A 27,280-nucleotide genomic window follows, 5' to 3' on the forward strand; every position below is an offset into this window, starting at 1 on the left:
TGTAATATCCGCAATGATCTGATAAGGCCTCTTCCTTCTATTCTAAATGGTAGCATGTCATTATTCCCTTTCAGTAGTCTGTTTATGTTTCAGTATGAGCCCCAAAGATTTCTTTCACATTTGCTGGTACCTTATCTGCAGTATCTTGATATTGCACAGTGTTCCTCACATTTGTCTGCCTAAGACATATCTATCAGTACTCACTGGTTTGGTCCTAGAGTTCACAATGTAATGCTATTGGTTTGTTGATAACTCCTCCATATCTCTGTACAGCTGGTATATTCAAAATCGATTGGTCTTTTAGAACATTTCAATAGCGTTCCAAAGTATCCTGTTATGCTTTCTGATTTCTGCCAAAATAAGCAACTTTATATTTCTAATTTTGGTGCAACTTAACTTTGCTTTCTCTTCCCTTCAATGTCTTCATATATGATAGCAAAAAAAAAAAAAAAAAAAAAAAAAATTCAGCTGACATTAGATCACAAGGCAGAAAGAAAGGACCAGATGGCATTTCTGCTGTGTCCCAGATGATTCTTTTGATAAGTCACTGCAGGAAGCAGAAAGTCTCCATTTTTCTTGTTTTGCATACAAATGAGTAACTGAAGAACAATTTTCCCTTCTGGGAGTTAAGAGAATTACCTCTTGCTGGAACTCTGCCCTCTTTGGACCTCATCAGTCTTCTTATACTTTTCAACTACCCAACAATCTTCATCTCTCTAGGCTCCTAGCTGAACAAATCACTTGTCCTTTGTTGAATTTTTTCATTTATGATTTGTAGCCCACACCTTGGCCATCATAGTTAATTACCTGCACTGCTGGACCCTTTTGCTTTGCTAATGCTGACCTAAACAAATCTACAGCCCAAGAGAAAAGTTCCAAAAGCTTTTGGAATCCCTCACATCTACCTTCCCAAGAAAAGTCTGATTCTCCATCACACAGTCACCCTCCCCCATATCATATACATATACACACACACTCTTTCTCTTTAAGAAACATGATTTCCCGTTAGTCACTGTTGAGTAAATGAAAAGGAAGTTACCCACAAATATATCACCCCAAGCAGAACTGGAAAACAAAAGCTTTTCACTGCCATTATCTTAAAAACATTAACAGCATTAGCGTTGTAACTGACCAAACCATTACCTGGCTTACAAAATCAACACTAATTATACCACTTTCAGAGTTCCAAGAGAACTTAGTGATGTGCCAAAAGTCAATAAATGGGCCCATCAGAATGGGTCTACTAGCTCTTTGTTAAATGTTATACTTTTCAACCACTGTTCATGACTTAGAACCAAATATAATGACATTATTGCTAAATTTACTGCACATGAATGATGATAGTAATACATATCCAGAAAAACATTTTGTAAGGTTACTCCCTACCTCCTAACAAGACTAATCAGAGCAGGCAGGAACATTTATAATTTAAAGCTCTGTTTGGAAACTCTAGAAATACCATTAAGATCAAGTAAATGAATGAATGCAAACAGATGCCTTCAGTTACACCAGTAAAAATCTCTAAATTGCTTTATATAAGAACATTGCCAGATGCAGTGATGCATGCCTGGAATCCCAGCAACTTAGGAGACTGAGGCAGGATTATCCAACCGTAAAGCCAATCTCAGAAACTTAGCAAGACCCTGTCTCAAAATAGGAAAATAAAAAGGTCTGGGGATGGGGAGGGTAGTTTGGTAACAGAGAACCCCTGGGTTCAATCTTCAGTACCATTTAAAAAAAAAAAAAAATCTTAATTTTATCTGCTTATCCTAAAGCTTACCATTTTTATCCTAACCAAAAGTAATATCCCTTTCTGACTTTCTTTAAACTAAATTAAAACCCCTAAGGAAGGCCAGTACTGATCCAATCACTGACACAGAACTTCTTCAGTTATTCCCAGATGGCAAAGAAAGATGACAATACCGCTTTTCCACAGCTACAAAAGAAAGTCTTCAGAACAATAGTTCAACCAGACAAAATGAAGACAGTAGTAAGGCTACTGAAAAGTGAACAAAAATAAACATTAAGGTTAAAAAAATGTGCTAAATATACAGAAAATTTGGTAAGAATAGCTTACCATTTGTCTAATACAATATACATGATATTACATATATTATATATAATATTATAATACATATGTATATGTTTTATATATACATACACACACACACACACACACACACACACACACAAAAGTGCCCCTTATACTAAAAATAAATTCTAACAATTTACCCTGCACCCAGGGCAGTGCCTCACACATGGCAGAACCTCCTGATGTGGTGGGCATATCCTCTATCTACACTGTCCAATAGGTTAGCCACTCGCTACATGTGGTCACTGAGCACTTGAAATGTATTCAATGCAAGTAAACTGAATTTTTTTGTTTTGTTTCAATTTAAATAATCACTTGTAGGTAATGGCTACTTATTAGATAACCTCAATATAGCTTATTCAATAATATCTGTTGATTGAGTGAACAGATGAATGAATAAACAAATGTAAAATATGTATTAAGTCTGAATAAATCATTGGATCATGTCTGATAATTTATGACAAATGCCAAATAAATAATTGATTTAAACATACATACCTTAACACAAATAAATCTTAAAAACATAACATTTCTACATATATGGGGATGGGCAAAGGCATGTATGAGAAAATGGATAAAGAAACTGTGGTATATATACACAATAGAATATTACTCAGCCATAAAGAAGAATAAAATTATGGCATTTGCTGGTAAATGGATGAAGTAGGAAAATATCATGCTAAGTGAAATAGGCCAAGCCCAAAAAACCAAGTCAACTGTTTTCTCTGATAAGTGCATGACAATATATAACAATGGGGGGTGCTGGGGTTAGAGAAGAATGGAGGAACTTTGGATGGTGTAGAGGAAAAAGGGAAAAACAGTAGAATGAAACAGACAGTATTACCCTGTATATATGTATGATTATATGAATGGTGTGAATATACATTGTGTACAACCACAGAAATGAAAAGTTGTACTCCATTTGTGTACAATGAATCAAAATATGTCTGTAAAAATAAAAAATATTTTAATAAAAAAATTACAAAACAAAAAAACAGCTTTAGATTTCTATGTTTACTGATTCCCCAACACTCTCTAAGTTTACCTTTTCCTTAATTGTAGTTCTGATACAAATCTCTTACATTCTCCTTCCAAAAGCAATATGGCTTGCATTCACAATTTTAAAAATTTAAATTTAAATTTAAAAAAGAAATTCGGATTTTGAAACCACTAAGGGATAAAACACACAGGCTTCTTAAGTCCTGAGTCATATCACCTGAGAAAAGATTTGCTAAATTCCACCAGTAGCTGAAAAGAATTCAAATAAAAATGTTTTCAGTACAAAAATAATTAAGTTAAAATATTTTTAAAACATTAACTTCTTTCTTACATATTAAAACACAAAAATGCAATGTGCAAGAGAAACTATAATGTCTAACTAAAGAAATGCCTTTTTTATCCAGACCACAGAAGAATGAATGCAAAGTTCAGATCAGATCTGGGCATATTCTCCTGATCTGATGTAGGATTTGTAAACTTGTGCCCCTGATGACACCTGTGTGTTCCAGAAAGCGCAGCACATTCCAGGCAGCACCATGAAATACTGATAAAAATTTCATTGGGTGAATCAGGAACAGTTTAAGTAGGAAAAAAATATGGTTATGTTATATTTGTTTGTAACATAAAAATCACAACTACAAGCACCCGCCTAAAAAATATTTTAAGTGTTGAACTAAGGTGATAGGTAATTTCATTAATTCCTTTTTATTTGCTTGATCATTTTATCATAAGCTAGTGCTCACCAGTGCTTAAGCAGTAGCAGCTGCCACACAAAAAAAAATAAGCTATGGAAGCAAATTTTAAATGAAGAAAATGCTGCCCATTATCTTCAATGTATATTTACAGTACTAGAAAGGGAATCCGAGAATAAAACATTATTTCAAATAATATACTAGGGCTAACAACTGATTAGTCAGTCAATGCACTAGACAGTCCTAGATGTTTTACTCTTTTAATAAATTCAAATGACAGGAGAACAAAGTAGCCATTTTTACTCCTACTTTATATATAAAGAAAATGAGATTCCAGAACTTGTAAGGAGCCTGCCCATGTCGCCAGACTAGCAAATGGTTAGAAATGATTAGCTCTGCCTCAATCCTGTTTTTCCCACATCACAATACCTTCACTAGTAAATGTAACCGAACTTTACAGTAAACGGTTCTCAACCTAGGCTACATGCTAGAATTCCCTCAACAAAATGCCCTACTATTTTCATTTGGTAATGGTCCTAAAGCAATTTTGATATGCAAAGATTAAAAATCGATTATTTAATGTCAATATTAACAAATTATTAGACTATGTTTAACTGAATACATAGAACTATTTACCACTAAAGAAACTGTAGAAATTTTGAATTGAGTCCATTTTTAATAAATTTCCTCACTCTCAAAATATCAGATATTACTCATTATTACCATCAGTGTGCCTGCATCTATTGACACACCCCACCCCACCTGCACCATTCTAATGCGATGTTATCTGCTACATTAAGAGAGAACCATACAAATAAAACTGTGTGTGCAAGAAAAGCAAGCAGGTTTTATGTAATACAGCCTATCTTATCAGTAAAGTACATGTACTTTCAGGACATGAGCTTAGTGATATCAAGTTTAGTTACTCATGGGCCTCTTCTGATAAATTTCTAGTTCTTAACTTTGTTCTTGATTCTTACCTGTGTACAGTTGCCAAGTCTTTGCTCCTGATTCTATTATCTGACTGAGAAATAATTATTCCTTTAAGTCTATCTTTGTAATTAGATAATGAACTCTGAGTTCAGGAGCCACGTTTTATTCATCTTTGTACCCCAGTGCCTAACAGTTTCATGCACAGCAAGCACTCAGCAAATGTTTACCTCCTACATGATTCATGGAGGCTGCTGTGAGTTTAATGAGATAGTAACTTGTGACAATATGTACATAACCTTTCATTAATAACAATGAGTTCTAGGCTACATGGCTGCTGCCTGCTGTGCGAGAGCTTTACAGGGTATTAATGCTTGGGTGATGTCATCACAATGGATAGTCTGTGTGTTCCTCAGCTCTGCAGCTGTTTCAGTTAATTCAACCTAACAAATACTTATTGAATCTGGTCACTTGGCATACAGTGGAAAATAAGAACTATTGAATCAGGGTCTGGTGGCATAGCTTAGCAGTGTAGTGTTAGCCTAGTATGCACAAGGCCCTGGGTTTGATCCCCAGTACCACAAAAAATAAAATAAAATAAAAATAAAACAAAACAAACAAAAAACTACTGAATCACTCTGCCTCCCACTTGTGGTTCAAATGTTTCTACTTCTCTCAATCCATGTTGCTGCCACCCAAGTTCAGGCCACTGAAGTATTCCAATTAGTCTCTGCTTTCTCTTTTATTCCCCTCTAATTCATTCTTCACAACGCCACCAAAGTGAGCTTTTTTCAAAAAGTAAGTCAGATCACATTATTCTCAAAAATATTTTAAAGCCTCCCCTCTGCCCTGAGGATGCTAGCTAACCCCCTAAAATGGCTTAAGAAGCTCAGCCTGATCTACCTCTTCAGTTATATAGCTCACTACTCACTCCCTAATTATCTACTCTGGCCATATTAACTAATCTATATGGAATTCCATAATTAGACCATACTGTTTTCCTGTGGGAAAATGTACTTAGGTTTGTCAAGAAAATCCCAATAAACATTAAAGAAACTAAACTTATGAATTTAGGGCTCCAAAGTTAACAGGTTTCTTAAAGCAACTGTTGACCACTGTAGTTACTCAAATAGTGTTCCCTCTTCTGGAAAGGAAGATTCCGACAATAACAAATGAGCAGAGCTGCTACTGAAGGAGGAAAACATGAGCTTCTTGAGGAAAGGTACCAAAGTCTCCCTGTCCTCATGACTAATATCACCTCCGTACAGTGGCTGCTCAATAAAGTTTTATTTAATGAATTAATAAGAATGAATAGAAAACAAGAAATTCTGGGGACAGAATCACCCAGAAATAAAAAGAAGAGTAGGCATGTGTCTCAATTCCAACCACAAGCAATTCAAGGAAAGGGTTGCTAGAGGTTTATGGAAAGGTAATTCATTCTTAGAAAAGGGCCACAGAGCACCGGTTTCTCTCACAGGACATGAATGAGGATGCACATTGCTCTGCTTGCTAACGGCTGCTATTTTGCAACCATTAAGCTAGCTGACATTGTGGAAAATGAAGAGAAGACACAGATTCCCATCCTGCCGGCCAATGTTGAACCTGTGGTCCCTCTATCCCTGGACTTCTGGTTTTGTGAGTGAAGAAATTTTTTAATTATTTAAGTCAGTTTTGGCTGTTACTTGCAGCCTGAAGTCTCCTGATACGTATCTGAGGAGCAATAACGAGAAGAAAATTCTTAAAAAAAATTAGAAAATCATTCTGAAGATGATGAACACAATATGCCACCATTTAATTTTGTAGCTTCTACAGAAACTAATCGCAAAAAAGAAAAATAGCAAAATGAAGGCAGATCTCTGTACAAATGGTATGGCATTAAAAGACTGTCAAGTAATTCAGATGAGTTCTCTATGAAAAAAGCTATTCAGTTTTCACCAGGTGGAATTAACAGTAGATTAGAAACTACAGAAGAAATTGCTAATGAACTTGAAAACACAGCAATAAAATATCCAATATCAAACACAGAAGGAAAAAAAAAAAAAAAAAAACACTGGGGGGAAGAAAAGATGATCAGTGAGCTGTGGAAAATGTCTCCCATGGCTCCATATACATGCAACTGGAGTCCCCAAAGGAGAAATGGGGAGGACAGAAAAATATGTTTAGAAATAATGAGCAAAACTTTCAAATTTGATTAAAAACTACAAATCCATAGATCCAAAAATCCAAGGACCACACTTCATATTTGTATCCCAGTGCCCATCACAATGTCATGCACACTGTGAGTTCTCAGAAAATGATTCTGAAAAACAAGAATCACAAATTATGTAGGAAACTACAACAAAGCATATCATAATCAAATTGATTAAAACCAGTGATAAAAAAAAAATCTTAGCCGGCCACAGTAGCACACACCTGTAATTCCAATAGCTCAGGAGGCTGAGGTAGGAGGATCACAAGTTCCAGGACAGCCTCAGCAACTTAGTGAGGCCCTAAGCAATGTATCAAGACCCTGTCTCAAAATAAAAAATAAAAAAGGGCTGTGGACATGGCTCAGTGGTTAAGTGCCTCTAGGTTTAATATCTGGTACCTACAGGGAAAAAAAGAAAGAAAAAAAAGAAAATCTTAAAAGGCTGAGCACAGTGGTGTACACCTGTAATCCCAGCAACTCAGTAGGCTAGAGCAGGAAGATAGCAACCTCAAGGTCAGTCTCAGCAACTTAGTGTGTCAATATAAAAAATAAAAAGGGCTGGGGATGTAGCTCTGTGGTAAAGCACCCCTGTGTTCAATCCCCAGTCAAAAGCAAGATAGAAAAGAAGTAAGGAATAAAAGGAGAGGAAAGAAAAAATCTTACAAGCCATCAGAGGGGGAAAAAAACACATTATATACAGAAAGAACAAAGATAAAAATGATAGCCGACTTCTCCACAAGAAGAATGCAGTCAAAAGACAGTAGAGCACCATCTTTAAAATAATGAAGGAAGAAAACAATTGATCTAGGGTTCTATAACCAATGAGCATTCCTTTCAAAAGGAAAGCAAAATAAGGACTTCTTCATACAAAAGTTGAAAGAATTCATCACCTGCAGACTTGCTCTGCTAGAAATTTAAAGAAAATTCTTTAGGCGAAAGGAAAATGGTACCAGATGGAAATACAAATCTGTAAAAAAGAACGAAGAACCCAGAAATGGTAAATACATGGGTAAATATACAAGTCTTTTTTCTAATTTTTAAAATCTCTTTAAAAGTTAATTGACTGTTTAAAGCAAAGATAATAACAACATATTGTGAAAGTTATAAGTAAGAATAAAATGTACGACAATAGCAGAGACCAAGGGGAATGGAGGAATGAAAGTATACTGTTGTGGGTTGTTATAATATTTGCAAAGCGGTGTGATATTACTTGAGTAGACTGTGGTAAATTCAAGATGTATACTATAAACCCTAAAGCAATCACTTTAAAAAAAAGTTAGGGCTTATAAGTCAGCAAGAGATACAATGGAATCAGAAAAAAACACACTCAATTTAAAAGAAAGAAAAGAGGAACATGAACAGGATCAAATGTGACAAACAGAAAACAAACAGCAATATAGATTAAATTCAATTGATAATTAAGTGCAAATTGCCTAAACACCCCAATTAAAAGGCAGAAATTGTCAGATTGGATAAAAAGTAAGGCTGAACTAAACAGTGACTATGAGAAGCCCACTTTAAATACTAAGACAAAAATAGGCTAAAACTGAAAGCACAGACTAAAGATCTATCATACTAATATTAATCAAAAGAAAGCTGAAGCAGCTGTAATATCAGACTAGTAGAATTCAGAACAAATAATATAATCAAGGACAAAGAGAATCATTTAATAATGATAAATGGATCAATTCATCAAGGATGTACAATAATCCTGAACATTTATGCACCCAGTAAGTCAGCCCACTAAAACAAGAAAATAGAAAGATGCCTTTCATGGTAAAAGACAGTATCAGCATTCCTGAATCAAAACTAAACACTGCCAAAATGGAGTTTAAAATTTTTCTTACTTAATAAATAATAAGCAATCTTTACTAATAAAAGTACAATATTACCCCCACAAAGGGTCAAAGGTAGTAGCATGTTAAACGGTGTCAAAGCTGATCAGTGATCTAAAGCTGACTCACCTTTCATATTGCCTATCTCTTGGTAATGATGCACCCCAATGTCGAAAGTCCATGATTAACATAAGTAAAAGGAGACAGGATATGAAGAAGAGCCCGAGGAATGCCACCCGCTGACGGAGAAATGGGCTCACTGTGGGCACAGTGAAGTACCAGGAAGCTGGGCAGAGGTAGGAAAAACTGATCCTGAAAAGAGACAAGCATGAATTAAGTCTTAAAAGTCTCCAAAATTGAGTGCTTAAAATGGGTTTTAAATTGGATAAAAGCTCTCCTAAAATAGGCAAAAAAATTCGCCAACAAAAAGTCTATTCTTTAAGTCTCAAAATTTAAAAAAGCACCTATATGGTTCATGGTGCTTCTATGCAAATCAGAAAAGTCATATCTGCTCTTTCCAAACTCTGTACTTTTGAATGCAATTTAAAGAATTAATCTCATATTAATGAAAAGATCACCAAGCTCTCGTGGGAACTTCATAACACTAGAGAATCAGACCAACATTTCCCACCAGGAACACCGACAAGAAACTGGATAATCTGAAAATTATTCAACTGTCTTTTTAAATGTTTTAATAAGCTATATATGCACATGGTGAAAAATAAAAATTTTAAAAAATAAAAGTTCAAAAGGATATTTAGTGAAAAGTGAATCTTTTGACCTGACCCTACTACCTGCCTCTCTCAGAGGTAACCACTGCTACCAAGTTTCTATGTATCTTTCCAGGAATATTCAATGACTATGCAGGCATAAATACATAGTAATACATATGGTAATATCTCTGTGAGTGTGTCCATTCCCTTGGTTTTACAAAAATGGTAGCACAAAAAAAAAAAAAAAAAAAAATGGTTCTGCTCATTCCTTCACTTTCTTTTGCAACTGTCCCGTATTGGGATATGTAGATCCACATTAATCCTTTTTTAAAACGTTTCAGAGAATTATAATATATGGATAAGTGTATTCAGTTGTGAAGTTCACACACACACACACAAAAATAATGCCCGTTTAACTTTCTCAAGGACATCTAGCTTCACTCAGATGGAAGCTGGAGAGAATATTACAATCTAACACTTTTCAGAACTGAGTGAACAGTCTCCCTCCATAACCCCGGGGTTACTGGATGAAAATTCTTATTGCACCTGCCTTTAAAAGAATACAGCTTTGACCACCTTTGCATACTCCTGAATAGGATGCAAAGTCCAGAGCAGCCTCAGGGCAGATCTCATAGATATTAGCCTCTCAGGACCCCCTTCCCCTCGATCCTGCTGCCATCCTCCACTGAGTCCCCAGTCATTGAGAAAGTGTGCAGCCTTACCTAGCCATGGGTTCCCTTCAGTGGTCTGTCACCTCCTTTTTCTTTTGACCTGAGAAGGTGGCCTCCTTGTCCCAGGCATCTCCTAAGTCTGCAGCCTGGAAAGAGTTTGCTGGGTTTCAGGCTTACCTCCAAGCAGTGCCCACGAGACTAGACCTTCAAGAGAATTCCATATCTCCCACCCATTTCCCGATTCCCACTCCGTGTCTGTCCCCTCTCGTTCCTCAGGCCCAGCGGACCCTGTCCGGGTGCCCTGGAAGCGGAGCGTTCTCGTGGAATCTGCAATTCCCAGGTAGAGAGGGTCCCCGTGTTCTCTCCCCGTCTCCCCCGGTCCCGCAGCTCTCCTGCATTCTCACTCACGGGATCGAGCGGCCCGCCGGTCCCTCTGCACCGCTCCGCTCGGTCCACAGCTGCTCCTCCAGCCTCCAGCCCAGCCGGAAGGAGGGCCCGTGCCGGCGGCGCCACGTCCCCAAGGAAACCGCACGGAGCCAATGAGTGACAGGGTTCCCGCGAGACGGTCCCGCCCACTACGCAGCCAGAGTCAAGCGCGAACCCGCTGCGCCGACAGCACTTCCATCCGCCAGGGTGGCCAATCCTCAAGAGCGCCGGGCATCTAATGCCCGCCCCAGGATTTACAGCTCTGTCCAATCGGAAAGGCGTTGTGTGGAGGCTCCGCCTGGAAGGGCGGGCGATGTGCGCACAGGTGAGTGGTGCCGGGAGGCGCCGTGTAGACTGCCCTCGGGGTGGCGCGAGTTCTCTACTGGTCATTCTCCGCAGCGGTTCCTAGGACCGAGTGGCTCCGGTCGGTGGGTCTCGGTGTTCGCGACAGAAGTGCATCCCTTGCCCACAACCCGTTGGAGGTTTCGTGCCCAGCATCCTCCCCGAACAGAATGGCAGTTCTCCCAAACCTTTCGTATCGCCTACCGAAAGTGATGTCCCACCTCTATTGTCTTGTCCCGTGAGAAAAACATAAATCCGAGACGATATCTTCATTAAAGTACTTATGTCCATCCATTCAACATTCATTGAACATGTGTGCCAAACATTATGAGCTTCTGTATCTCTGCCCTCCTGGACCTTACAGTAATTCCGTCTCTAAATATTTTTAGTCGTCTTTGCTTTCCGCAGTCCTCTCCCTTACTTCCAGGAAGGAGTCGCTTGGACTGCATAAAGGCTGATTTTCGCAACGTGTCCGGTTTATCATCGTCCACGACCCGTCCTACCGCATCTTCTGCAACTCGTCACCTACCTTCAATAACCTCTCTCCACGCACCCCTTCCCTGCCTGTTAGCCAGACCAACTCTGCTTATCCCTTGCCATTTGGCTTAAGGATCATCTTTAAAAAGCCTTTTTGTACATGACTACGGTTCCTCTTACCACTTTGAATTACAACTCTATGTGTCTGTCCTACTAGTCAGAATATCCTTAGGGGCAGGACTATCTGCTTTCACATAGTCCAAAAACTAGCCACTGTCTGGCATATGCAACATGATTAATGTATGATAAATGAATGAATGAATGAATGTGGGGGGGGGGATGAAGACCACTCAAATGAGAATTTTGTTCTCAAAATCAGGAGTCCTTCACTTTTACTTGCATTTAGCATACTCACAGGCTGTCAGGGAATTAGGGAAGCTTAACAGTGAAGGACAGGTGGAGGGAGTTGTTCATGTATAACTTGGAAGCACTAGCATGGGGAAGGCGGAAGCTAACTAGGAGCAGGCATTTTTGTGATTGGTGTGGGGGAGCATATTTGGCTGTCTCTAGTTGGTCCCAAGTTGGAGGTGGGAGGAGCAAAAAATAGAGAAGCTGACAGTTATTGATCAGATCTTGCTGCCAAGGTTGTGGGGCAGGTTCTAGTTGCCATTTATAATCTGCCCATTGTTTAGTTTTAGATTTAGTCTCTCATGACTACTGTTTTTCCTCTCCACTACTCTGTCAATATAATTGGTTTGCTAACTTGTCCCTTCTTCTATTCTCATTTCTGTTTTTTTCTCTGTCTCTAAATCCTCACACTGCTTCAAGTGTTATATTTTATCTGAACCCCAGAAACCACATTGAGTAAAATAGTTACATAAAACTGGGATTAACCACAAAATTATCAACTTTTAGATATTTTTTATTATTTGAGAGCAATGTTCAGTGCTTAAAACATGTAGAAATGGAAAGAACTCAACAGATATTTTGGAATTTTTTTTAAACTTCTTGAAGTTGTCTTCTGAGAGTTCTAAATCTAGATATATTTCAAACTGCAGTGTTCCACAAAAAATGACTGTTTTTGAGCAGAATAGAATTACTATTACTATTTTAACTCATGGGTTTATGAACTATATTACAACTTAATTATTAGTTATTGTTATAAATTTATTGTAATTATAACTTACAACTCAAAGGTGCATTGAAACAATGTCTAAAATTAGAGAATGTAAATAACTACTGTCATAAAACAGAAAAGAAATCTACATTTTAATCCCCAAACTTTCTCATTACTCTTTCCTTGCAAAACTTTCTTTGACAGTTTGATTTGGACAATGCTTCCTTTAATAAACTCATATGCCCTCAGGCATTTGTTAAGCAGGATTCTTTACAAAAACTTGCAATGCTTATCTGATTAATAACTCTAAGGGCTAAGTTCTGAGGTTTCCAGTCCACTGGTCAAATAAAAAAGGATTGAGACCATTTTCTATTTATTTGCTAATCTCAATTTCATGTTGAGGCAAATATAGAAGCCCATATTCCAAAACATGTTTTTTAACTACTCTTTAAAGACTTGTCTACAATTACATGCAAATTTTTCTCCAGATACACTTGATGCACAACCCTGAGCAAAATCAGCAAACCTGTTCATATTAGCTGTCAGTAGCATGCATTATTGTGTTTCCCCTTATCGATTCTCCTTTCTTCCACACTTCAAGTAACACGGTCTTCACTCTTTCACACTTACTCATCTCTCTTCAAGTGTCTTTAAGGGACCTCATTGTTCAAAACCAAACTTATTCTGTCTCCATTCTCACCATATCCACCCAAGCCCCCTCCATTCATATTCCCACCTTTAACAAAATACCTTGTGATCCAACCAAGCAGAAACCTGTGTGAGAGCCATTCTGGAATCTCCTCCTTCTACTTTCTTTCCTCATTTCCATCCAGCAGGTCACTAAGTGTTCTTAATCAAGTGTTCTTAATCAAATCTTTTTCAATATCTTCTGGCAAAGCCTTCCAACCTGCGCCCCTCTGAGAGGCCCTCCATTCATGGAAATCCAATCATGCTATTTCCTCACTTAAAATCCTTCAGTGGTTCCTTATCCCTACAGGATATAGTCCAAATTCCTTAGAATGGTGTGATGGATTTGCTGACTGCCTGCCCCAAAAGCCAAGACTCTTCTGCCCTGTTAACTTATCAAGTAACCACTCTCTCATGCTTGGCTGTGTGTTTGAAAAGTGCTGAGGTCCAACCCCAGCCCCAGGGAGTAAACTATTATTGATCTAACTCAATCGTGGTGGGCCCATACCCTAACCAAATATTAGTTTAAACATGGGCATATGATGGAATTTTAGCTATTGATACTGAAAGGAAGTCACCTTTTGTGGGGAATGGTGGAGAGGAGGGAAACTTTCTAGGAAAGTTTTTCTCTATCTTAAAAGAGATACATACAAGTTTTTTAAAAAAAATTACAAAATGAGAGAGAAAGAAGAGAAGGTCTCTTTTCTTCTTTCCTGGTGTAATCTTAAGGATGTGATGCTTAATGCTTACGGTCCTGAGAAGACAAGCCTGGGAATAACAGAATAGAAATACTGCATAGACTGAAAACTCAGGTCCTTGATAACATCATGGACTAAAGTCAGTGAAAGCTAAAGTGTTCAACAGTACAGAACACACTGATGAAGGGTAAAAAGCACTTCATTCTTCCAGATGCTGAGGCCCAGAATCTTGGATTCATCCTCTCTTCCTCTCACACCCTCCTCACTTCCTCTCACACACACATTCAGTCCATCAACAAAGCCTGTTGGCACTACCTTAAAATGTATCCGGAATCCAGCCATTTCTCACTAACCTGGCCCAAACTGCTACCATTTCTTCCTAGATTATTGCAGTAACCTCTGAACTGGTCTTGCCCCTCTGCAGTCTGTTCTGAATTCTGTGATCAATATGTATCTTTCAAGTCCAAGCCAGATCATGTTGCTCTTCCAAACCCTCCAGTAGTTTCTCATCTCACTCAAAGGAAAAGCCCTGGCCCTCATAATCTACAACCAGCTAGGCCCTATGCCATCTGCTGAACACACGCAACTCTTACCTCTCTGACTTTATTTCCCACTGTTATTTCCTCCCCTCAGTTTACTCCAGCTACACAGGCTACCTTCCTTCCTTTCTTCCAGGACATGGCAGACCCTCTCTTGCCTTAAGTCTTTTGTGTTTTCCTTTCCTTCCCCAGAGATTGTGTGTCTGTTCTCCCTACCTGGTTCCTGGTTCCTTGCTTCCTGATCTCCTTCAGCCTTTATTAAAATATCTGCTTCCCTGTAAGACCCTCCCTAACCATCCTATTTAAAACTCTAGCTGTCTGTGACACCCACACTTCCTTACTGTATCATCATTTTACCACAAGGTGTTTTACCCATTGGTTTATTGTCTCCCTACAGCCAGAATGACATCTCCACCAGAGCAATATGGCTCTAAAAGTGAATAAGAAAGCTCATTATGTAAACGTAGGAGAAGATATCAAAGACATGCCATTAAATAAAAAACTGACAGTTAACAAAAAACCTAAGATCTCATATAAAACCTAATTCGAAATAGATCATAGTGGTAGAAGCAAGGACTAAAGCTATAAAACTTGTAAAAGAAAAAGATATGAGAAAATCTTAGTGGTCTTAGGTTTAGATAAGATTTCTTAGATTCAACGGCAAAAGCGAGATCCACAAAGAAAACTTCAGAAACTGGTTTTCATTAAAACTAACATCTACTCTTCAAAGCACATTACTAGGAGAATGAAAAGATAAGCCGCATGCAGGAGTGGGAGGGATTTGAAAATCATATATCTGATAAAGGACTTATATCCAGAATACAAAAAAAATCTCAAAACTAAAGAAGAAAATAAACAACCCAATATAAATGAACAAAACTTTGGATACGTCACCAAAAATGATCTAATAAATGGCAAATAAGCACATGAAATGTTCAACATTACTAGTCATTACAGAAATGCAAATTAAAACTATAATGAGATACTATTACATATCCTCTAGAACCACTATAGTTAAAAAGACATACAATAATTTGCCAACAATGTGGTTCCATGTACTACCATGTCGAGAGGATACTTAGGCAGCTCCCTGGACAGATCAACAAGGAAAGGAACAGAGACCTCCTGCCAATAATCAGTATCAACTGCCAGCAATGGGAGTCAGCCCACGTCAAGCCTTCAGGTATCTGTAGCCCCAATCAACTGTATCAAATTTTTCACCCACAGAAAGGATAATAAATGTTTATTGGTGGGGTGGTATTAATGATAATAAATACAAATATCTATTTTTAAGTTATTATGTTTTGTGATAATTTGTTATGGAACAATAGGTAACTAATGTGCAACCATGTAGGGTTAAACTAAATAATGTATAAATTTGGCTGGCAATAGTAAGCCCTTCAAAATAATTCGCAGTTAGTTACCGGTGTTGCATAATGCATGCAATGTCTTTTTTCACCAAAGATTGCAAGTTTCTTGAAAAAGAGGACTGCAACTCATTCCTTCCTTTTGTTGTATACTCTGCCTCTACTCATCCCTCTCCATTCCTTGGCACAGTGCCGGACACACATAAAACTGAAGCCCAATAGATAATTCTTGAGTTGGCTGAATTAAATCTAAAGGTGATTTTTCTTTCTTTTTTTTTTTTTTTTTTTTTTTTTTTTTTTTTGTCATTTTGTCACTGTGAGGATAACTTCCCATTTCCTAAAATATTTGATTATCTCTTTTGGTGCAGTTGATGTGTTTCTGGGCTGTTATGTGCTAGTTTGTGTCTGTAACAAAAATGTGGTAAAAAAAAAAAAAATAGGGATGGGGGTTGGGAGTGTAGCTCATTCCTAGAACTCCTGCATAACATGCATGTGGCCCTGAGCATTACAGAGGCACTAGTGGGTGGGGAAGGACTGGGACCTGGCGAACAGCCAGAAAAATCACACAGGTAACACAGGGATTCAAGACTCATGGGTCTGAGACCCACAGGTGCTGCTGTAACTAGTTTTTTGTTCAGAAGACATTGTTGTAATTGTTGATGTCCATGACCCTGGCTAGTTGCTTTGATTATAAGCATGTCTCATGTTTATAAAGGATTTAATACCACAAAGTATTAAAAACATAACCAAATCAAACCTCATCCCCTACTGATAACTTATCTTCTTTGTATGTCAAGGACAACAGACCATTACATTCTTTGATAACACTCAAGGAAAGATTTGTAATTCTAGTCTTTTCCCTTAAGCATTTAGTCTGCTCTTTATGATACGAATTTCACAGAATCATTAAGGTCCCACATGATGTGGGCCTGGAGTTCAAGTATGATATTGGTAGGAGAAAAGTCCATTTATTTGTGAGATATTGTAAATTTGGTGTTGGTGTCTAGCAACAAGATAATTGTGTAAACAAGCAGAGGACAGTGGCCAGTCATGGCCATTTTGGTTTCTTGCTTGGGAGTAAAGTAACCTGACACCATCGATTTCTGTGATAGCAGATGGGCATTCATAAAGGAACATAACTACAAATAATAATCAACATTTGTTGAGTTCTAACTATATGCCAGATGACATACTGAGCACTTAACACTCTTTTCCTAATTAATCTTCAAACAATTCAGTGAGGAACCTGCTATTATCATAAATGCAATTTTACAGGCAAGGAAGCTGAAGCTTAGGTCAAGCTAGGGAAACTCAGCTGTGCTGTGCTATCCTCTTCATCCTCATTTTCGGATGGAGAATCGTGAACTCAAGCTAGAATGGGATGAGTTAGATAAGGCTTTCTCCTTCTTTCTTAGTTTACTTTTTAAAAAAATAACTTTGACCAACTATTTTGGCAGTTCACTACAAACTTGATCCAGAGAGATAATAGACTGTGTATTGAAAAGTTCATCTGCTGGAGTCAGACAGACCAATGACAGAAACCCAGCTCCATCACTTACTGGCTATTATGACCTTAAGGAAGTTTCTTACAGTTCATTTTCTTATCTGTAAAAGACGAATGATGACCCAACTTGTAGGGTTGCTTCCCCCAGTCTTTTTCCACAGGAACCAAAGTGATCTTTTCAAAATGCAAAACTGACCAAGTAACCCAACTCCAACTTAAAATTCTACCACAGGATTTCATTGTTCTTAAGATATAAACCGATCCCCTTCACATGACTTTCAAAGTTTTTCCTGGAATGACCCCTACTCACCTCCCAGAACTCATCTTCAGCGATGCTTCCCCTGGGCCCTAAACACCCACCTATCCTGTCATTACAGGACTTTTGCCACATGGTGTTCTTCATGTGCAAAAAGTTCTGCCTCCCTTCCTGGTCCACTGCCCCTCCATCCCACATAGCCTAACTACACCCTCCCTTCATTGCACACATCCCAGCTATAATTTTACACATGAAAGAGACTCTCTTCTTCTTAATGCCTTTCTTCCCCAGCAGAACCTAAGCCCCATGGGGAGAGACTAGGGCTCTGATGGCTCATCTTTGTATCCTAGCTCCTAGATTAGGAATTGGCACATGCCATTCAGAACAATTAATGGATTGGTTAGCACTGCTAAAACTTTGCCACCCCTACTAAGTCATACTTTTTAACCTATGAAACAAGCCAGTGTTTGGACCATATGGGAATAAAGTAACAATTTCTCAAAGTATGGTCCAATGACCACCGGTATCAGAATAACCTACTGCTTAAATGTAGGTTCCCATGCCGCACTCCCAGAGATATGATTTGTTAGGTCTAGGATAGTTTCCAAAGTTTACGTGACTAATAAGCTCACCTGGGTGATTTGAGAATCACTGGTAAGGAAAGAAGAGGAAGAAACCCATTTACAGACTCACTACCTTTTAATAAACCTTTTAATAAACTCTCACAGGTAGTGGCAAGAGACTACCTGTCAGATTTCCAGTCCTGGCTCCTGAACTCACTGTAGGGCCTGCTGCTTCCAAGAGAATTTCTTAGAACTAAGGCCAAGATTAGAAAAGAAACAAGTCTTGATCCCAGCTCTCTGCTGGGTGATATTCCTGGCTCCTACTATAATATACCTAGGACATTAGGCCTAGGGTTGAGGGGAGAGGGTAAAGAAACTGGAATTCAATAGACAAGGTATTGAGCCACATGATGTTCTCTTTGTCCAGAAAGTTGTGCCCCCTTTACCCCTTCTACCACCCATCCAACTGAAATAGCTTAATTATGCCTGATTATGGAGGACCCAGGATCCAGGGGTGTCTCATTCATTATTTATCAAATCAAGTAAATTCTACTTCAAATGTTTCAGGTACCATGCTCTTCTAAAGATACAATGGTGCAGGGGGGCAAAAACAAAATAAAAAAGATGCTCCCAGCCATTTGCCTGCCTCTCGCCTGTCCATCGCCTACCTTACCCCTATCCATCACCCACCTTACCCCTATCCATCACCCAACGCTCAAGGTTCACCTCCCATTTGTGCGACAGCTGCCAGCAGACTGACTGCAGACCTCCAGTGGAGCACCAGCTGCCTGCTGTCGCCTGGAAGTTCACTCTCACAGTACCTGCAGGTTCGATTACACGTGGCTGCCGCCATTTTGAGACAACAGCCAGGCCCCATAGGACCACTTGCCGGACTGACTGAGCCCCATCTCCAGGATCCCTCAGTCTGACCGATCACTCCCTGCCTCTGGGGCCCTCACATCGGCTGACTGCTCCCTGCTGCCAGGATCCCCAGACCAACTGACTGAACCCTATCACCGGGAACCCAGACCGACTGATTGCACCCAACCTCCAGGATCCCGCAACTACAAAACACACTGGACCCCCAGGACTCCTGCATCCCGTCTCCAGGACCTCCAGCTGACCACGTCCACCCCTGAGCTGCAACTCCCCATTTGCCAACACATTTCGAAGCCAGAGCGGCCCTCTTGGATAATCCTGGAAGCCGTAGCTCCGATCTTCGGGTGGGGCAAATCCCATCCTGAGACGCCTGCTGGAGGCTTGAAGCTCATTGTCAGGTACCTCTCATACATCAGGCTACTGAACACTGGGAGGTTTCATTAGTATATGACTGTTATACAGTAGATTTTCTTTTTTCTCCTTTTTAAAAAAAAATTAAGTTTTTATTTCTTTACTTTCTTGCTTTCTTTTCCTTTTGTCTACCTGTTCCCTCAGAGTCTCTTTCTCCCTTTTTGCATGCTAACATCCGGTTTCTTTTGATTACACTCTCACCCTTTCTATTTTCTAGAACTTCTGTATAGTCTTTTCTTATCCCATTAACAGCCATATTCTACATTCCTCTGCATCCTCTTTGTCCTCCATTAGAAACTGCAGACCTTACTGCAAACCTGTTTGTTTTACCGAAGATAACATTTGAACTCATTTTGTTTATTATGACAATTTTGTTCTTGTCCCCATAGGGGCTATTTGGTCTAGGATTGCATAGTGTCTGATTTGGGCACTGCTAATATTGATCTCCCCTTAAAGAAAGGGTTTTGGAAACCTATAGGGCCACTATAAGCCTATAGGGGGAAATCTGCAATATCCCTGATCTGCACTGCTAGAGGGGAAGATACATGAACAACATGAAAAAACAAGGGAAGAAAATGATCCAAACAAATCTAGATTCTATAGTAATAGAATCCAATGACAGTATGTTAGAAGAAATGTCAGAAAAGGACTTCAGTTTATACCTGATTAAGATGATTCACGAAGCAAAGGATGAGATAAGAGAGCAAATGCAGGCAATGAATGATAATACCAATAAGCTGAAAGAGCACCTGCAGGAAGCAAAAGCGCATTTCAAAAAAGAGATAGAGATTCTCAAAAAAAAAACCAAACGGAAATCCTTGAAATGAAGGAGACAATAAACCAAATAAAAAACTCAATGGAAAGCATCACCAACAGACTAGACCACTTGGAAGACAGAACCTCAGACAATGAAGACAAAATATTTAATCTTGAATATAAAGTCACCCAAACAGAGAAGATGAAAGAAATCATGAACAGAATCTCCAAGAACTATGGGACATCATGAAAAGACCAAATTTAAGAATTATTGGGATTGGGGAAGGCACAGAGATACAAACCAAAGGAATGAACAACCTATTCAATGAAATAATATCAGAAAATTTCCCAAACCTGAAGAATGAAATGGAAAATCAAATACAAGAGGCTTACAGAACACCAAATGCACAGAATCGCAACAGATCCACACCAAGGCACATTATAATGAAAATGCCTAACATTCAAAATAAAGCTAGGATTTTGAAGGCCACAAGAGAAAAGCATCAGATTACATATGGGGGAGACCAATACGGATAGCAGCCGACTTCTCAACCCAGACTCTAAAAGCTAGAAGGGACTGGACCAACATATTTCAAGCTCTGAAAGAACATGGTTGCCAACCAAGAATCCTATACCCAGCAAAATTAACCTTCAGATTTGAAGATGAAATAAAATCCTTCCATGACAAACAAAAGTTAAAAGAATTTACAAATAGAAAGCCTGCACTACAGAATGTTCTCAACAAAATATTCCATGAGGAGGAAATGAAAAACAACAATGGAGGTCAGCAAAGGGAGGAACTACCTTAGAGAAAAACCACTCAAAGGAGAAACCAAGCCAACTTAAAAACCAAAAATAAGCCAAATGACTGGGAATACAAATCATTTCTCAATAATAACCCTGAACGTTAATGGCCTAAACTCCTCAATCAAAAGACACAGACTGGCAGAATGGACTAAAAAGAAAGATCCAACAACATGATGCCTGCAAGAGACTCATCTCATAGAAAAAGACATCCACAGACTAAAGGTGAAAGGATGGGAAAAAATCTACCACGCACATGGACTCAGTAAAAAAGCAGGGGTTTCCATCCTTATATCAGATAAAGTGGACTTCAAGCCAAAGTTAGTCAGAAGGGATAAAGAAGGACATTTCATACTGCTTAAGGGAACCATAAATCAGGAAGACATAACGATAGTAAATATTTATGCCCCAAACAATGGTGCATCCCCATGCATCAAAGAAATCCTTCTCAATTTCAAGAATCACATAGACCACAACACAATAATTCTGGACAACTTTAACACACCGCTGTCACCACCAGATAGATCTTCCAAACAAAATCCAACCAAAGAAACCATAGAACTCAATAACACAATCAATAACCTAGACTTAATAGACATATATAGAACATTCCATCCATCAACGAGCAGATACACTTTCTTCTCAGCAGCACATGGAACCCTCTCGAAAATAGACCATGTGTTATGCCACAAAGCAGCCCTTAGGAAATGCAAAAAAATAGAGATACTGCCTTGTGTTCTATTAGATCATAATGAACTGAGAGTAGAAATCAATGACAAAATAAAAAAACGAAATTATTCCAAGACTTGGAGACTAAATAATATGCTATTGAAGGAAACATGGATAACAAAAAAAACATCAGGGAGGAGATTAAAAAATTCTTAGAGGTCAATGAGAATGATGATACAACATATCTAAATCTCTGGGACACTATGAAAGCGGTACTAAGAGGAAAATTCATTGCATGGAGCGCATTCCAGAAAAGAATGAAAAGTCAACAATTAAATGACCTAACATTACAGCTCAAAGCCCTAGAAAAAGAAGAACAGAATAACAGCAAAAGTAGTAGAAGACAGGAAATAATTAAAATCAGAGCTGAAATTAATGAAATTGAAACAAAAGAAACTATTCAAAAAATTGACATAACAAAAAGTTGGTTCTTTGAGAAAGTAAACAAAATAGACAAACCCTTAGCCACACTAACAAAGAGAAGGAGAGAGAAGACTCAAATTACTAAAATACATGATGCAAAAGGAAATATCACGACAGACACCACTGAGATACAGAACATAATGAGAAGCTACTTTGAAAATCTGTATTCCAACAAAATAGAAAGTACAGAAGACATTGACAAATTTCTAGAGACATATGCTCCGCCCAAACTGAACCAGGAGGACATACACGATTTAAACAGATCAATATCAAGCAATGAAATAGAAGAAGCCATTAAAAATCTACCATGCAAGAAAAGCCCAGGACCAGACGGATTCTCAGCCGAGTTCTACAACACCTTCAAAGAAGAACTCATTCCAATACTTCTCAAAGTATTCCAGGAAATAGAAAAGGAGGGTACCCTACCAAACTCATTTTATGAAGCTAATATCACCCTCATACCCAAACCAGGAAAAGATACATCAAGGAAAGAAAATTTTAGACCAATATCCTTGATGAATATAGATGCAAAGATCTTTAACAAAATATTGGCAAACCGTATCCAAAAACATATTAAGAAAATTGTGCACCACGATCAAGTGGGGTTCATTCCTGGAATGCAAGAATGGTTCAACATTCGTAAATCAATAAACGTAATAAATCATGTCAATAGACTTAAGGATAAGAATCATATGGTTATTTCAATTGACGCAGAAAAAGCATTCGACAAAATACAACACCCCTTCATGCTCGAAACACTAGAAAAAATAGGGATAATAGGAACATACCTGAACATTGTAAAGGCTATTTATGCTAAGCCCATGGCCAACATCATTCTTAATGAAGAAAAACTGAAACCATTCCCTTTAAAAATGGGAACAAGACAGGGATGTCCTCTTTCACCACTTCTATTCAACATTGTCCTCGAAACTCTAGCCAGAGCAATTAGGCAGACTAAAGAAATTAAAGGGATACGAATAGGAAAAGAGGAACTTAAGCTGTCACTATTTGCGGATGACATGATTCTATATTTAGAGGATCCAAAAACCTCCTCCAGAAAACTTCTAGACCTCATCAATGAATTCAGCAAAATAGCAGGCTATAAAATCAACACACATAAATCTAAAGCATTTTTATATGCAAGCGACGAAACAGCTGAAAGGGAAAGGAGGAAAACAACTCCATTTGCAATAGCCTCAAAAAAAATAAAATACTTGGGCATCAATCTAACCAAAGAGGTAAAAGATCTCTACAATGAAACTACAAAACACTGAAGAAAGAAATTAAGGAAGACCTTAGAAGATGGAAAGATCTCCCATGTTCTTGGATAGGCAGAATTAATATTGTCAAAATGGCCATACTACCAAAAGTGCTATACAGATTCAATGCAATTCCAATTAAAATCCCAATGATATACCTCACAGAAATAGAGCAAGCAATCATGAAATTCATCTGGAAGAATAAGAAACCCAGAATAGCTAAAGCAATCCTTAGCAGGAAGAATGAAACAGGAGGTATCGCGATACCAGAACTTCAACTATACTACAAAGCAATAGTAACAAAAACAGCATGGTATTGGCACCAAAATAGACAGGTAGATCAATGGTACAGAATAGAGGACACGGACACAAACCCAAATAAATACAATTTTCTCATACTAGACAAAGGGGCCAAAAATATGCAATGGAGAAAAGATAGCCTCTTCAACAAATGGTGCTGGGAAAACTGGAAATCCATATGCAACAGAATGAAACTAAACCCCTATCTCTCACCCTGCATAAAACTCAACTCAGACCAGAGACCCTGCATTTTATAGAAGAAAAAGTAGGTCCACATCTTCACCTTGTTGACTTAGGATCAGACTTCCTTAACAGGACTCCCATAGCACAAGAAATAAAAGCAAGAATCAATAACTAGGATAGACTCAAACTAAATAGCTTTCTCTCAGCAAAGGAAACTATCAGCAATGCGAAGAGAGAGCCTACAGAGTGGGAGAATATCTTTGCCACTCATACTTCAGATAGAACACTAATTTCCAGAATATATAAAGAACTCAAAAAACTCTACACAAAGAATACAAATAATCCAATCAACAAACGGGCTAAGGAAATGAACAGACACTTCACAGAAGAAGATATACAAGCAATCAACAGACATATGAAAAAATGTTCAACATCTTTAGTAATAAGAGAAATGCAAATCAAAACTACACTAAGATTCCATCTCACCCCAATTAGAATGGTGATTATCAAGAATACAAGCAACAATAGGTGTTGGAGAGGATGTGGGGGAAAAGGTACACGCATACATTGCTGGTGGGACTGCAAATTAGTGCAGCCACTCTGAAAAGCAGTGTGGAGATTCCTTAGAAAACTTGGAATGGACCTACCATTTGACCCAGCTATCCCACTCCTCGGCCTATACCCAAAGGACTTAAAATCAGCATACTACAGAGATACAGCCACATCAATGTTCATAGCAGCTCAATTCACAATAGCAGACTGTGGAACCAACCAAGATGCCCTTCAATTGATGAATGGATAAAGAAACTGTGGTATATATATACAATGGAATATTACTCAGCTATAAAGAATAATAAAATTATGGAATTTGCAGGCAAATGGATGAAATTGGAGAATATCATGTTAAGTGAGATAAACCAATCTCAAAATTCCAAAGAGGAATTATCTCACTGATAAGCGGATGATGACATTTAATGGGGGGGTGGGAGGGGGACAAGAATGGAGGAAGGAGGGACTGTATAGAGGGAAAAGAGAGGTGGGAAGGGTGGGGGGAAGGAAAAAAATAACGGAATGAATCAAACATCATTACTCTATGTAAATATATGAATATGCAAATGGTATGCTGTTACTCCATGTACAAACTGAAACAACATGTATCCCATTTGTTTACAATAAAAATAAATCAAAAAAAAAAAAAAAAGATGCTCCCAGCCTACTAGTGGGGCAGCTACCATCTATTGGTTATATATATATATATATATATATATATATATATATATATATGTGAAATAATTTTATAAACATATGCAAAACCATAACTATCTAAGCTCTACAAAAGACCTGAGCATCAGTTGGAATATGAAGACAATGTAACTATAAATAAGATTTTGATAAAGAATTACATAAAAAGTAAAATTGTGATACACTATACTCCTAATAGATGGGTGGGGCTTTTAAAAACATTTTAAATTACATCGAGAATTATTAGATGATTATGATATTTTGCTAAAGTGAGATAGAATTCACCACCAGTTCTATTTCTATTATTTTGTTACAGATGTGCCAGGGGGCTTTTACACAACTAAATGAATAAATGAGATTTTTGTTAAATCCTCATCACTCAATTTTTTCATCTCCTTACACTTTCTTAGAAGGTCAAAAACGATCTCATTTGCAAAAAGATGTGCTACTCAAAGTAATCACTATCTGTCTCTGAAAATATCACAAAGATTTTACCAAAACTTATCAAGTTACAATTAATTGTTCTTTTTACTCTTTCATTTAGACCCATCTTTATTATGGAGCTAAAATTAGACGAAATTGAAATTTTTTAATTCCACAAAATTGGAATTTATGCACGTCACAATTTTTCTTTTTCCTTTTCTGTGTGTGTGTGTGTGTGTGTGTGTGTGTGTGTGTGTGTGTGCGCTGCGCGCGTGCGCACATGTAGTGCTGGGGTTTGAACCCAGGGGTGCTCTATCACTGAGTTATATCTCCAGCACCCTTTATTTTTTATTTCGAGACAGGGTGTTGCTAAGTTGCCCAGGCGGCCTCAATCTTGCAACCCTTCTGCCTCAGCCTCCTAATTCGCTGGGATTACAGGTCACCAGGTCTGGCTACAATTTTTCTTCTTGATTGAGATCAAAGTCCTATTTTCAATTATTTAGACCATTTTAAAGTGCCTTAAGATATTACAGATAAGCAGAAATTGATATTATAAAATATGCAGGTTTGTAATTCAAGATTAAGCAGTAAGTTGACAATTATATATTTGATAGAGTTAATGGAAACTGTCAATGTCTGAGAAGGAAAAATTAATTCTAATGAAAAGAAATGATTTCCTAAAGTCCAGAAAATTATAAATTCAGATTACATTTTGGTAACACTTCATTTTGCCAGGTGCAAAAGGAGATGCTTTTAAGACAGCAAATTTATCCTCTTTGTAAAATAAACAAAAAGAAGATAAAGTATTATATGACTAATAGATATAGGACTTACAAAAGTACAAAAATAATTAGAGGCATTATTTATAAAATTTATGATATAGTTTTATCAAGGCAACAAGGATATAATAGAAATGAATAAATGAACAAAATGAGTGGCAGTGAGATTCATGCCTAAACAAGAATGAAACATGGATTTACTATAGCATTATTACCTCTAACTATATCTGTTTCAACTTAACTTGAGTATGGTTATGAAATGAACTGAAACTTCCTACTGAACAACAACCAGTGAAACTAATTTCCTTGGATTTTTTATGAGCCAAGATAACATCAGGTTTGTTTCTTAGACCAAAACTGCTAATTTTTCTTGTGACTTTTTTCTTTTTGAATTAAGATGGTCTAGGAGAAACTTTTTAAAAAGAAGGTAGTGGTGGTATGATTGCAGTAACCCCCCCAAAAAAAATGTGCAAAAGGAAACAGTTTGTTGCTTAAAAGATAATGAAACTATTGTTTCAAGAGATACTTTCAACATACCCCAAATAGACCTTTGCTTTTTAAAACTGTTTTGTTCAGCTCTAATTCACATAATATAAAATTCATCCAATTCAGTAGTTTTTGTTTTAGTATGTTCACAGGGTTGTACAGTAAAATGTAATTTTAAAACATTTTCACTCACACACACACTCAAATTGGCAATTTCTTCCCAATCTTTCACTTTTTTTCCAGGGTAGATTTCCTTCAAGTCAGTGTGAAGCCACGCAAAGTTGTATAAAGACTGGTTTAGAGGTGTTCTTTGGAGTTACAGAGCCATCAGCACCTGAGAGGATAATGAGATACTAGCCTATTCCGCTCATCCGTTGAGTGCTAGCCAATCTTTTCTAAATTGAAGTAAAATTCACAAGGCATAATTAGCATCTTAAGGTAGATAATTGAGTGGCATTTTGTACATCCACAATGTGCAACTACTATTGCTACCTAGTTCCAACATATTTT

At 37.8% G+C, this 27,280-nt stretch overlaps 1 protein-coding gene across 2 annotated transcripts in view; it reads right to left on the reverse strand.

The window, feature by feature from the left end:
* The window catches only part of ENTPD7 (ectonucleoside triphosphate diphosphohydrolase 7), a 42,737-nt gene extending 32,062 nt beyond the window's left edge, over positions 1-10,675 (reverse strand). The window contains exons 1-3 of one of the 2 annotated variants that reach the window (XM_079138096.1): positions 10,529-10,675; positions 10,172-10,266; positions 8,866-9,048 (exon numbers count right to left, since the gene is read on the reverse strand). In XM_079138096.1, coding sequence (XP_078994222.1) covers positions 8,866-9,048; positions 10,172-10,179 — 191 coding nt within the window. In that variant the 5' untranslated portion in view covers positions 10,180-10,266; positions 10,529-10,675. Of the gene's footprint in view, positions 1-204; positions 2,067-8,865; positions 9,049-10,171; positions 10,267-10,528 lie in introns of those variants that run through there. The other variant, XM_079138097.1, reaches the window with a different exon arrangement.
* Between the last annotated feature and the right edge of the window lie 16,605 nt (positions 10,676-27,280).

This window comes from Sciurus vulgaris (genome assembly GCF_902686455.1).
Source record: "Sciurus vulgaris genome assembly, chromosome: 4".
NCBI classification, from domain to species: Eukaryota; Metazoa; Chordata; class Mammalia; order Rodentia; family Sciuridae; genus Sciurus; species Sciurus vulgaris.